The 13,811-nt window shown below is 46.6% G+C and overlaps 1 protein-coding gene across 2 annotated transcripts in view; it reads right to left on the reverse strand.

Moving 5' to 3' along the window:
* Positions 1 to 248: 248 nt before the first annotated feature.
* fhad1 (forkhead-associated (FHA) phosphopeptide binding domain 1) overlaps positions 249 to 13,811 on the reverse strand; it is a 112,675-nt gene continuing 99,112 nt past the window's right edge. The window contains exons 28-31 of one of the 2 annotated variants that reach the window (XM_067970580.1): positions 12,702 to 12,867; positions 9,524 to 9,604; positions 7,311 to 7,451; positions 249 to 1,008 (exon numbers count right to left, since the gene is read on the reverse strand). In XM_067970580.1, coding sequence (XP_067826681.1) covers positions 976 to 1,008; positions 7,311 to 7,451; positions 9,524 to 9,604; positions 12,702 to 12,867 — 421 coding nt within the window. In that variant the 3' untranslated portion in view covers positions 249 to 975. Of the gene's footprint in view, positions 1,009 to 7,116; positions 7,452 to 9,523; positions 9,605 to 12,701; positions 12,868 to 13,811 lie in introns of those variants that run through there. The other variant, XM_067970579.1, reaches the window with a different exon arrangement.

Genomic DNA, 13,811 nt, shown 5'->3' on the forward strand with positions numbered 1-13,811 from the left:
TCAGTCCAGATCCCTGATTCTAATCTGCTCTCTGCAGTCTAAAAACAAAAGTTTGCTTCATCTAATCGAGACTCACTCTAATGATGCATCCGGAACCTTCCGCCTCCGATTTGAAATGTCACTTGATGCTTGCCTGGAGGCAGGAACTTGATAAATCAGCTTGGAAAGCTGAACGTGCTAACTCTCCCTCCACCCCCCGCCCAACACACCCAAACCCCCCCTCCCAGATGTAACGAGGTCAAAGGCAATTAATTCCCATTTTAAGCCCATGTCTCTCTGGAGGAACACACAGCATGTTTGTAATTACCGGTTACTGAATTACTGACTGACAAAACAAGCAATGTTTGCAACGAGCAATGCATCTGGCAACATAAATACAGGCTCTTTTATATTAAATGCTGGGGCCACAGGAGAGAGGCACTCAAACAGAGACCTCAGACCTTTGGAGTTCCATTTGCCCCTTTTTACATTTACCAGCATGCTGGTGGTCCCCTGTTGGAGAAGCAATTGGAAACAGCCCCGTCTTTCTAACACTTCCAGCGGCTACTTTTGGGCCTGAGGCTTGGATCCTGGCTCTTTTATACTTTAGTGGGCCATTTAGGCCGGAAATACAGTCTATTGCTGAGAACTCAGTCATTTAAAAATGAAATAATTATCCAATAATTTGAATTAAGCAACATTAAGAGTAGACTGTATGCAAGAGTGCTTTACATTACAACACTTCAACAGGTACTTCATTGGCTGTAAAATACTTTGGGACATCCTGAGGTCGCGAAAGGCGCTATATAAATGCAAGTCTTTCTCTTTAAGACGCATTTGACAAGACTCAATATTAACATGTGACAAGTCAAATCAAAGAAACCACCAGAGATAAGGAGCTTCCTAAAAATAGAAACGGTTTCCTCAGCAATGAACTAGCCCGCGGGGAGCTACGGGTGTGCGGAGGCTTCAGCATTTCCCGGGTTGATCCCTCGCTCACTCCTCTGGGAGCTGCCTCTGCTTCATCTCCTGGGAAAGAAAACCATTGGATAAGGCTCCGTGTTACAAAATATTTACAGAAGCAGGATGACAGTCAATTGGAGTAGACTCTCATTTTGAATGGTTAAGGTTACAAGATACAGACTATAGATCCTGGAAAAAACAGTGTGAGCTATATATAAACTTGCACCTGATCCAATATAATGCCAATAAAATGATATAACATAATTTATAATTGAAATGATGTTCTATTCCCCCCCATCTCCCCTGATGGTGCTGACTCTTGCTGGGGTACAGTTTGGGCGTGAAGCCAAGTGGCCATTATTTGAGCAGACGGTGGGTGTTAGTGGGCTATTTGACAGTGGGAGGAAAGCCTGATTCTGTCCTCCCCTGACGTCTACAAACGTACACAATTCCCAGCAGGGGTAACTGGATTACAGTCAGGAGAGGGAACCCCATTGATTTTCCTTCCATAGCCTTAGGCAGCTGAAGATGTGGAATTCCCATTGCTATCCCATCTGAGATCAGATCTGAACCTGGATCACTTTTCATTGAATCATAGAATGGTTACAGCACAGGAGGCCATTTGGCCCATCGAGCCCGTGCCAGCTCTTTCTAAGAACAATCCAGTTAGTCCCAAACCCCCGCTCTTCCCCGTAGCCCTGCAAATTATTTCCCTTCAAGTATTTATCCAATTCCTTTTTTGAAAGCCATGATTGAATCTGCTTCCACCATCCTTTCAGGCAGTGCATTCTAAATTATAACTACTCGCTGCGTAAAAAAGTTTTTCCTCATGTCGCTTTTGTTTCTTTTGCCAATCACCTTAAATCTGTGACCTCTGGTTCTCGACCCTTCTGCCAATGAGAACAGTTTATCTTTATTTACCTTATCTAAACCCTTAATGATTTTGAACACCTCTATCAAATCTCCTCTTAACCATCTCTGCTCTGAGGAGAACAACCCCAGCTTCTCCAGTCTATCCATGTCACTGAAGTCCCTCATCCCTGGAACCATTCCAGTAAAACATTTCTGCACATATACCCCCAGGTCTCTCTGTTCCTGCATCCCCTTTAGAATTATACTTTTGGTCTATATGACTTAGTATCACAACTATTTTCTCCCTCCACCCCCCTCCCATATGACTTTTTTTTTACTTTCCCTGATTCTTTGCTATTAGTTTTGAGTCCTGAGACTTGAGTACATAATCTAAGCTGTCACTTCAGTGCAGTACTGAGGGAGTGCTGTACTGTTGGAGGTGTCGTCTTTTAGATGAGACATTAAACTGAGGGCCCATCTGCCCTCTCAGGTGGACATAAAAGATCCCGTGGCACTATTTTGAAGTAGAGCAGGGGAGCTCTCCCGATATCCTGGCCAACATTTATGCCTCAACTGACACCCCCAAAAACAGATTATCTGGTCATTTATATCATTGCTGTTTGACCTTGCTGTGCATAATTAGGCAGCCACATTTCAACAGAGACTAATTTCAAAAGTACTTCAATAGCAGCGAAGGTGAAAAGTGCCATACAAATGCAATCTTGCTTCATATTATTGAGAGTCTGTTGTGACGGTCACAGAAGAACATAAGAAATAGGAGTAGGAGTAGGCCATACAGCCCCTAGAGCTCCGCCATTCAATAAGATTTTGGCTGATCTTCTACCTCAACTCCACTTTCCCGCCCTATCCCCGTATCCCTTGATTCCCTTAGTGTCCAAAAATCTATGAATCTCAGTCTTGAATATACTCAATGACTGAGCATCCACAGCCCTCTGGGGTAGAGAATTCCAAAGATTCACAACCCTGAAAAAGTTTTTCCTCACCTTGGTCCCTAAATTGCCGACCTCATATCTTGAGACTATGACCCCTGTTTCTCGGCTCTCCAGTCAAGGGAAACAGCCTCTCAGCATCTACCATATCAAGCCCTCCAAGAATTTTATATGTTTCATTTAGATCACCTCTCATTCTTCTAAACCTCAGAGAATATAGGCCAATTTTACTCAATCTCTCCTCATAGGAGAACCCTCTCATCCCAGGAATCAATCTTGTAAACCTTCATGGCACCCCCTCTAAGGCAAGTATATCCTTCCTTAGGTAAATGTAAACAATCTTACAACACCAGGTTATAGTCCAACAATTTTATTTAGAAATCACAAGCTTTCGGAGGCTTCCTCCTTCGTCAGGTGAATGTCAGGAAATCCTTGAACCTTTCGCATTTATATTCAGAGAACAATACCTGGTGATTACAGATAATCTTTCCAACTGCCCGTTGTCAAGGCAATCAAAGTGTTCAGACAGAGAGGTGTTACCTACAGGACCACCGAATACACAAACGGCCAGAACACAAAACAGAGAGAGAGAGGGAGAAACATCCGAAAGGAAGAGAAAGACAGAAAATGACCCGTTGTATTAAAAACAGATAACTTTTATTCGCTGGTGGGGTTACGTGTAGCGTGACATGAACCCAAGATCCCGGTTGAGGCCGTCCTCATGGGTGCGGAACTTGGCTATCAATTTCTGCTCGACGATTTTGCGTTGTCGTGTGTCTCGAAGGCCGCCTTGGAGTACGCTTACCCGAAGATCGGTGGCTGAATGTCCTTGACTGCTGAAGTGTTCCCCGAATGGGAGGGAACCCTCCTGTCTGGCGATTGTTGCGCGGTGTCCGTTCATCCGTTGTCGCAGTGTCTGCATGGTCTCGCCAATGTACCATGCTCCGGGGCATCCTTTCCTGCAACGTATGAGGTAGACAACGTTGGCCGAGTCACAGGAGTATGAACCATGTACCTGGTGGGTGGTGTCCTCTCGTGTGATGGTGGTATCTGTGTCGATAATGTGGCATGTCTTGCAGAGGTTGCCGTGGCAGGGTTGTGTGGTGTCGTGGACGCTGTTCTCCTGAAAGCTGGGTAATTTGCTGCGAACGATGGTCTGTTTGAGGTTGGGTGGCTGTTTGAAGGCGAGTAGTGGAGGTGTGGGGATGGCTTTAGCGAGGTGTTCATCGTCATCGATGACATGTTGAAGGCTGCGGAGAACATGGCGTAGTTTCTCCGCTCCGGGGAAGTACTGGACGACGAAGGGTACTCTGTTGGTTGCGTCCCGTGTTAGTCTTCTGAGGAGGTCTATCGCATAGACCTCCTCAGAAGACAAACACGGGATGCAACCAACAGAGTACCCTTCGTCGTCCAGTACTTCCCCGGAGCGGAGAAACTACGCCATGTTCTCCGCAGCCTTCAACATGTCATCGATGACGACGAACACCTCGCTAAAGCCATCCCCACACCTCCACTACTCGCCTTCAAACAGCCACCCAACCTCAAACAGACCATCGTTCGCAGCAAATTACCCAGCTTTCAGGAGAACAGCGTCCACGACACCACACAACCCTGCCACGGCAACCTCTGCAAGACATGCCACATCATCGACACAGATACCACCATCACACGAGAGGACACCACCCACCAGGTACATGGTTCATACTCCTGTGACTCGGCCAACGTTGTCTACCTCATACGTTGCAGGAAAGGATGCCCCGGAGCATGGTACATTGGCGAGACCATGCAGACACTGCGACAACGGATGAACGGACACTGCGCAACAATCGCCAGACAGGAGGGTTCCCTCCCATTCGGGGAACACTTCAGCAGTCAAGGACATTCAGCCACCGATCTTCGGGTAAGCGTACTCCAAGGCGGCCTTCGAGACACACGACAACGCAAAATCGTCGAGCAGAAATTGATAGCCAAGTTCCGCACCCATGAGGACGGCCTCAACCGGGATCTTGGGTTCATGTCACGCTACACGTAACCCCACCAGCGAATAAAAGTTATCTGTTTTTAATACAACGGGTCATTTTCTGTCTTTCTCTTCCTTTCGGATGTTTCTCCCTCTCTCTCTCTGTTTTGTGTTCTGGCCGTTTGTGTATTCGGTGGTCCTGTAGGTAACACCTCTCTGTCTGAACACTTTGATTGCCTTGACAACGGGCAGTTGGAAAGATTATCTGTAATCACCAGGTATTGTTCTCTGAATATAAATGCGAAAGGTTCAAGGATTTCCTGACATTCACCTGACGAAGGAGGAAGCCTCCGAAAGCTTGTGATTTTTAAATAAAATTGTTGGACTATAACCTGGTGTTGTAAGATTGTTTACATTTGTCAACCCCAGTCCATCACCGGCATCTCCACATCATGGCTTCCTGAGGTAAGGAGACCAAAACTCCCCACCCCACCCAGGAGCCATGTAATCTCCTGGGAGAGGCATAAAAACCCAGACCAATTAGAGGTGCGGGGGGAATGGAATATTCCTCTCCGACCCCCTTCGGCGATTGAAACTAGTCCAGGAGATCACACTGATCCTAATTTACAAGTTACAAACCATGCAAGTAATTGCAACAAGTAACTAACTGTGACAAGTAAGTGACCGAGGCAAGTATCTGCGGCAGAGCCCTGATTCATTAGGAGTGTGGCCAGTGCAGCCCGGCACCTCCCTCGTTCCACAGGCAGTCATTTCCTTGTGAAGGAATGCAACTTCTCTATCGAGCTCGATGACCCAGCTCCATTCATCCCACTCAGTTTGTATCCTAAGTTGCAACTGTTTTTTGATCTAATCTCGCTGCTCCCTGTCAGACTGCAACACTTTACGAGATACAGAAATTGGCAGAATGCTCTTACTCCGCAGTGACCACAGGAACAACGGAACAATCAAGGGCGAGGAGAGGACATTCAGCCCATTGAAGCTCATTGCTCTAAGAGTCTAACTCTCTCATCCTAGCATCCAACCACATTTCACCTGTGTCTCCATTGACTCTGCCTGGCACGTTATTAGAGACATTTGCTATCCTTTGTATTAAGAAGTCCATTCTAGTGTCCAATTTAATTTTCACTAGCTCATATTTATAAGCTCTGAGGTCAATGCCCCTGGGCCAAGCAGGGAAAAATAACCCAGCCAGGGCTGCTCTATCCAGTATTCCCCTTCCATGGTTGAACAGCCTCCCAATACTCATTGTCTAGAATCCGATATGTAGGATGGTCACTTGGGAGAGGCACCAGAGGGTAGCTGGTGCCTGTAGAACCTGAATCCCAGTGAGAGTCAGCAGCTTTGGCAGAGCCGGGGGAACTCGCTAGTTTAACGTTATGTGAAAAGGCCAATTGAAGGTGCAGTTCAGAACCAGTTTCTGAGGCTCAACACTCCCCATCCTCATCCTCGTTTCCTCCCTCCCTCCAATGATGCCAATGGGGTGTCCCTCAAGCATTGGGAGATGCTCATTAAGGTTTACTAGGGAAAAACATGTTAGGTGCAAGAGGTTGGTTTTTTTTGTTTGTTTGTTTTGTAGAGATAAAACATCCCATCAATGGACAGCCAAAGGTCATTTCTCCCACTGAATGGCAGTGGGATCTTTAGCTTCCTGTTTTGTCTGTTGCCGTGTTTTTTTTCACGGGTCCATGCAGAACGCTCTGGAGATTGGTGTTAGAGATGTGTTAACGCTGTTCCCAAACTCTGATATTTCTCTTAATATCTAGCTGACATTGTTCTCCCCCCGTAAATGATCCTAAAGGTTTGGCCCCAGGATTCACATTAAAAATCAAACTGTTACCAAGTCATTCGGACTAATTTTAATATTCATTTGATTTTTAAATTTTAGTTGATTTTTTTTAATGTTAGCCATTTAACAACAAGAGAACCAGCTTGAGAAGTCACAGTGCGAGGGAGCTGGACTAATATCGATAGAGATACAGTCAGTAACACAGGATGTCGGTACTCAGCCTCATAGTGTGAGGGAGCTGGATTACCATCAGTAGAGATACAATCATAGTGCTCAAATTATCCCATCATTTCAAGTGTACTTGTTTATTCAGCTCCTTGACAGGACTGGGGTCATTAATTCCTCTCAATCAATGCCCTGTGTTACTGACTGTAGTTCACAATATTGGGTGCAGTAACTCCTTCAAGTTATTACCCCTGATGATGTTATGAGTGCTAAACATATCATTGTTTACATGAATTGTGTGCTGATCACGGCGAGGCAAACAGAGCCTTCCATCTCAGGCACCCAGTGTCAGCATCAAGCACTCCCAGGATACACACAGCACAGTTAGCTCCCTCTACACTGCTCCCAAAAATGTGCCTCAGCTAAAGGCTACCGCAAACTCATTTTACAACCAGCAGGGAGAGCAGGCTTCAATCCTTTCAGTCCAAGCTCCCTTTCAACCTAGATTCCAGGAAAAGTTTTTTTCAAAAAACTTAAAACCTCTTAAAAAGTTTCATTTTGGTGACAGACACACACAGATTACATGCGAGCATTAAACCTGCATTGGGCTCTCTGGTGCAAGGTGTCTGCGTACCCTGGCGTTCTGGAGGTTGACGAGCTGTGTGGTGGTGTCACACAGCTCCTGGTCCTGCTTTCTCAGCTCTCGCTTAAGAATTTCTATCTCATAGTCCTTCTTCTTCAGCTTCTCCTGCATCACCTTCTTTCGAGCCTCAGCCTAGAACCAGAACACAAACAAAACATCAAGGAGGACAGAGGTGAGCATCCTGGTCGGCAAAGGGTTAAATACGACATGCGGTGCGGTACTGAGCCATTCTGGCCAGGAAGATCCCGGGAGCTGGGTGAGCTGACCTTAAATCAGGGCAGCAGCTGGGTGTTACAAAAGGCCACAGAGCCCTTTGTCTAGGGAGGAGAAATATCAGCTCCTGCTCTGGATCATAATCCAGGGAGTACTGCTGGGTACACGTGTGTGTGCATGGAGTGGTACTGGATGAGGTTAGGCTCAGGCTCGGTTGTGATAACCTCCACAGCCAAGCAGCCTTCCATTGCTCACTAGGGCCTGCTGTACATGCATGGTACCCAGCCAAGAGTCACCCTCAACCCCAGAAGACATTTTTCCATTTCCCACATCCTGTTACCTGCCTGAGTGAGTCTGCCAGTAATTGTGTTGAATTAAGGGCAGTTTTGGTCCTACGGCCTTATACCCACTCGAAACTTCATTGAGATGGTCCAAACTCATTTCATATCGGCCACGAAACAGACACTTTCAACCCATCAGTCTGAGCTGGATTTGAAGCCAGGTCCCAGAGGTGAGAGAGCAGTTTCTAACCCACTGCATCACCCTTTACTGAGTGTTTAATCCAGTTGCTCACTCTTTGTTGAGTGCCTTGCTTGTGGGCACTCTCAGGAATGCTGCAGCATGGAGTGATGGGACATGGGACTGTGCCTGTGATTTCCCCACATAGTAAGCTCCTGATTCCAATCCTGTCACTGGGGACAGCTGCCAAGACGAAGCCAAGCCCCTCCCTATAGAGAAAAGGAAAAAAGAAGCTAGGCCCAACAGCCCTCTAGGCCCTGAGCTCTGGAATTCCCTCCCTCAACCTCTCAACCTCTCTCTCCTCTTTTAAGACGGTCCTTAAAACCTAGTTCTTGTCCTAATATCTCGTAATGTAGTACAGTGGCAAATTTTGTCTGATAACGCTCCGGTGAAGCGCCTTGGGACGTTTTACTGTATAAATGCAAGTTGTTGTTCTATTAAATAGTTCTCACTTAACTGTTCCTTTCACTTGCTGGGTGAATACAGGGAGAGCCCTGATGGAGAGATCAAAAAGAAGTGGCAATGACTGCCTGTTCAGTTAACATCCCACAATCAGGCAGGTTTTGAACAGAGGACTAGAGGCTACGTGTAATAGAGGTCTTTAAAATTATGAAGGGGTTCGATAGAGAAGATGTTTCCACTTGTGGAGGAGCTCAAAACTAGGAGCATAAATATAAGATCGTCACTAATAAAGCTAATTTTCCTATATTACAACAGTGACTCCACTTCAAAAAAGTACTTCATTGGCTATAAAGTGCATTGGGACATCCTGAAGTCGTGAAAGTTGCTATATAAATGCAAATCTTTCTTTCTTTTTAATAAGGAATTCAAGAGAAACTACTCAGGGAGTGGTTAGAATGGAACTTGCTACCGCAGGGAGTGGTTGAGGCGATAGCAAAGATGCATTTAAGGGAAAGCTAGATAAGCACATGAGGGAGAAGGAATAGAAAGATATGCTGATAGGGTGAGATGAAGTAGGGTGGGAGGAGGCTCATGTGGAGCATAAACACCGGCATGGACCGAATGGCCTGTTTCTGTGCTGTAAAATTCTATGCAATTCTATGTAAAGGGAAAGGGATCTGCAAATGCCCCAATTACTAGCTTATTAGAGACGTATCAAAATCTATTAAATATTCAAGCAGTGAGGGTGTACGGTCAACTTTTTACACTAGGAACACCAAATATAATGCAGGGCCTGGGTCTTTTACCTGTAAGTGAAACCCACCTGCCTGTTACCATTTGTTACACATGTCTTTCACAGAGTAATTTTAACCCAACCCGCCGAATGGGCAATTGACAGATTGGATCGGCCGCCTGTTTTACACCCAGCCCGATTTTACTTTTCATTCACCGATCCGATCCCATCAGTTTCCCACCAGGCGGGTGAGGTTAAAATGATCCCGTCAGTAACAAGTGCAGACATTGTGTTCATGTATGATCGCAGTCTGACAGCCTTGGCTCAATGCTCTTACCTTGCCATGAATGTCCTCCTTCACGCAGCTGTGAGACGGGGACTTGGTAGCTCTTCTCTCCAACTGTTCCAAGTGGAAAGTCTGCATCAAACAGAAGGAATAAAGTCAGTGTGCTCTGTGTGTGTGTGTGTGTGTGTGCGTGCGCGTGTGTGCTCAGTGCATGTGTGCATGTGCTCAGTGTGTCTGTTCAGTGTGTGCGGGTGCATGTGCTCAGTGTGTGTGTGCTCAGTGTGTGTGTGTATGTGCTCAGTGTGTCTGTTCAGTGTGTGCGGGTGCATGTGCTCAGTGTGTGTGTGCTCAGTGTGTGTGTGTATGTGCTCAGTGTGTCTGTTCAGTGTGTGCATGTGCTGTGTGTGTGTGTGTGTGTGTGTATCCCATGTTTGAACTCCATGTTTGAACCCCTCTAATCAGATTTCAGCCCCTGTCACAGCACTGAAACGGCCCCTATCAAAGTCACAAATGACATCCTATGTGACTGTGACGGTGGTAAACTATCCCTCCTCATCCTTCTCAACCTGTCTGCAGCCTTTGACACGGTTGACCACACCATCCTCCTCCAAGCTCTTCTCCGTCATCCAGCTGGGTGGGACAGCACTCGCCTGGTTCCATTCCTGTCTATCCAGTCATAGCCAGAGAATCACTTGCAATGGTTTCTCTTCCCACTCCCGCACCATTACCTCTGGAGTCCCCCAAGGATCTATCCACGGTTCCCTTCTATTTCTCATCTACACGCTGCCCCTCGCGACTTCATCTGAAAACATGTCAGGTTCCACATATACGCTGAAGACATCCAGCTCTACCTCACCACCTCGTCCCTCGACCCCTCCACTGTCTGATTTGTCACACTGCTTATCCGACATCCAAATGGATGAGCAGAAATTTCCTCCAACTAAATATTGGGGAGACCGAAGCCATTGTCTTTGGTCCCCGCCACAAACTCCGTTTCCTCGCCACCGACTCCACCCCTCTCCCTGACAACGTTTACAGTTTAGTACCAAATTAGGGGCAGCTTTATGCTGTGGGCCTAGGAATAGGTTGGGACTGCCCAATTCATTTTACATTGGGCCCTTACAGCCAGCAGACAGAGAACTTTCAAGTAAAAAGAAACTATAGATATTGGAAATCTGAAATAAAAACAGAAAATGCTGGAAGATACACAACAGACCAGACAACATCTGGGAAGATGAAAGGATAGATTAACATTTTGGATGTGATCCCTTCTTCAGAACTGATAGTGATGTCAGAACTCTGTTCTGCGACACATTAACTTGTCTTTTCCTCTTTATAGATACTGGGGCCAAATTCCTTCACCCATTCTAGAATTACATAGAACTTTACAGCACAGAAACAGGCCATTCGGCCCAACTGGTCTATGCCGGTGTTTATGCTCCAAACAAGCCTCCTCCCACCCTACTTCATCTAACCCTATCAACATGTCCTTCTATTCCTTTCTTCCTTATGTACTTATACATCTTCCCCTTAAATGCATCAAGCCGTAACTCCAGCGGGATGGCTTTGGAAATAGACTGAGACCTGGATACGCCAGGTCCTGACCTTAGTTGGGAAATCCCGGTCAGCCTTGTAAGAGGCGGTGCCTCTATCCACCCCTTACAAGGCCAGTCATGTCAGAGGGGTTGGGGCCAAAGGGAACTCTCTATGCTGGGAGTTCCTGCCCACAATGGACTCTGCAGGCTATTAGTGTCCAACAATGCAGCCCCATCAGTCCAGGCACATCATGAGAGATTGGGCTTTATCCAGCGAGGTCAACTCGTTTGTGTGTAGGTGGAACAGCAGACGAGCTCCATTATTGGCCCTGCTCAGTCATGGTGAATCGTTGGCCTGCTGCTAATGAATAGGAGATTCTCAGCTGATGCCTGAAGAGCTGTGAATCATCAGATGTACAGCATTCACTTCAATTCCTCTTTGTTTAGTTAACTATTGATTTGAGAGTCTCCCAGGTTTATTACTAAACTCAGAGTACATATACTCAGCACAAGTCAACAGTCTCCAGGGTCAACAGGGCTTTCAATTCAGCAGCAGTTACTTTAATGGAAGGGATTTATGGTGGGCCTCCTGAGACAGGAATTGTTGGTCTCATTTGATTTTTGTTTTTGCTAAATAAAAACTCAGCTCTTGGCTGAGGGAAAGGAAATGATCTGCTCTCGCAAACAGACCTTGGGATCTCTCGTTTAATTGTGGGAGAGATGGGGGAACTGGGCTACAGCGCAGTAAATCTGATCATCCACAAAACTGGGACACTTGAGGGCCTTTAAATAGATGACTTCTTCAGACACAGCTTCTCCGATCATCAGTAACAACGCTGGCTGCTGCAGTACTGGCCCATACAGAGCACATGTTCCAGGTTGGATCCCTGGTCTTTGCTGAGTCAGTTGATATCAGCAAAGGCATCAGCGAGGGAGCTTCAACTGGCCTTAGTGCCCCTGGGCTAGGGAGGAGAGATTGACGGTCCTGATTGCTAACATGTGTGAGGGGGCCTCAGCTGAAGACAGGGTTAAGCTTGGGTGTTACGCCTCCCAAGATTGAATAGTCTACCAAAACTGACGATCCTGGCTCACACATAAAGAGCAGCCACTTAGGTGAGGTAAAAGAAAGACAGTCTTGCATTTATATAGCGCCTTTCACGACCTCAGGACTTACCAAAGCACTTTACAGCCAATTAAATGCTTTAGAAGTGTGGTGCCTGTCGTAATGTAGGAGAGAAGCCAGCACCTGTAGAATCCGTACCACAGGAAGAGTCAGCACCTTCGGGAGAGGTGGGGGAGAAAATTGGAAGTCAGTTTCTCCGTTCTCTCGGGATATGGGGTCGCCATCTAGGGCATGGCAGCTGCTCATTTCATTCTAAGAGATTGGGAAGTTGAAGACCAGGCACAAAGAGGAAGCCAATTGTACAGCAGCACGATGGTGAGAACTGGAGAGGGGAGAAATCTGAGTTCTGATGTAGGTTCTTACCTGAAACACTAACCTGCTTTTTCTCTTTCAGATGCTGACTGACCTACTGTGCATTTGCTGCATTTTCTGGTTTTAACACAGAGGGAAGAAATCTCTTTACCAAAAGCAGGCAATGTGGTGCAACCCCAAAATTGGATTAGTCGCAGGTGATCGCACGTCGGTGAGGTTGCCCCACGGACACTCTGGCGGCCATTTTACGCCCTCTTACCTTGCGCTGCTTGATGGTTTTGTTTAGTCTCTTCTCCTGGTCAAAGCGCGACTGCAATCGCTCCATGGACTCTCGAATCAGGCTGTTCTCCTCAACCTGTCTCTGCAACTGCTCCTGGAACCTCTCCACATCGGACTGTTGTTTGTGTAGAGTGATCTGCGACCGTCTACTGACAGCAAAGTGACAGGAGAGAAATGAAAGGGATCTGAAGCTTTTACCTTTCACAGGGGCCATTGCTGCTCTTTGGGGAAACGTTCCTTTATTTTTAAATTGGGAAACACAGGTGCAGGATTAAGACCCCCAGTACAGGGTGCCCCAAAGGAGAGAAAAGAATATGAGGTAAATTAGGAAGTGGAGGTGAGGTGGCATCAAGCATGGGTTTTAAAAGCTCGTAGGCCACAGCAGGAAGGGAAGGATGACGGAGGGAGGGAATTTCACAATTTCAAAGGAAAAAAATTAAATTAGGAGACGGTGCAACGAGGCTTGATTTCTACAAAAACGAGCATGCAGGTTGAAGGGGGAATGTGCAGGCCAGGTTCAGTGATGGAAATACTCCTCTTCCACTGGGAAAGGCCATAATTGGTGGCAGTAGAAGAAAAGCTGGCAGTGGTAAAATCAATGGTAAAATGTCACAGGGCAACAACAACAACAGCTTGCATTTACAGACTGCCTTTAACGTAGAAAAATGTCCCAAGGCGCTTCACAGAAGCGTAACCAGCCAGAATTTGGTACCGGACTAAAGAAGGAGCTGTTAGGACAGCTCAAAATGGTAAACAAATAGAAAACCGCTTTCATTACGTAAAGGTTAGAGGGATGGGAGTATGTATCAAGGCACTGAGGCGGTAAAGGGGTTCAGGTGGTGTCCTACACCACAAGGCTGAAGCTCAAGGAATTTATCGTCCGAACACAGAGATTGCTTGTTTTTAACGCCTTGGTAGTGATCAGGAGCAGGAACTCTGGCTGATTTTTGCCTTTCCCTTAACCAGGGACACTGAGACCAACTGTTGTGGCCCTAAACTGAGATAACCCAATGGGGGGGGGCTGATGGAGACCACCCTAGTCTGTAGGGCTCAGTACGATACAGGAGGACATTTACCCCCTCGGTCTTCG

The sequence above is a fragment of the Heptranchias perlo genome, chromosome 32 (assembly GCF_035084215.1).
Source record: "Heptranchias perlo isolate sHepPer1 chromosome 32, sHepPer1.hap1, whole genome shotgun sequence".
In the NCBI taxonomy this organism is placed as follows: Eukaryota; Metazoa; Chordata; class Chondrichthyes; order Hexanchiformes; family Hexanchidae; genus Heptranchias; species Heptranchias perlo.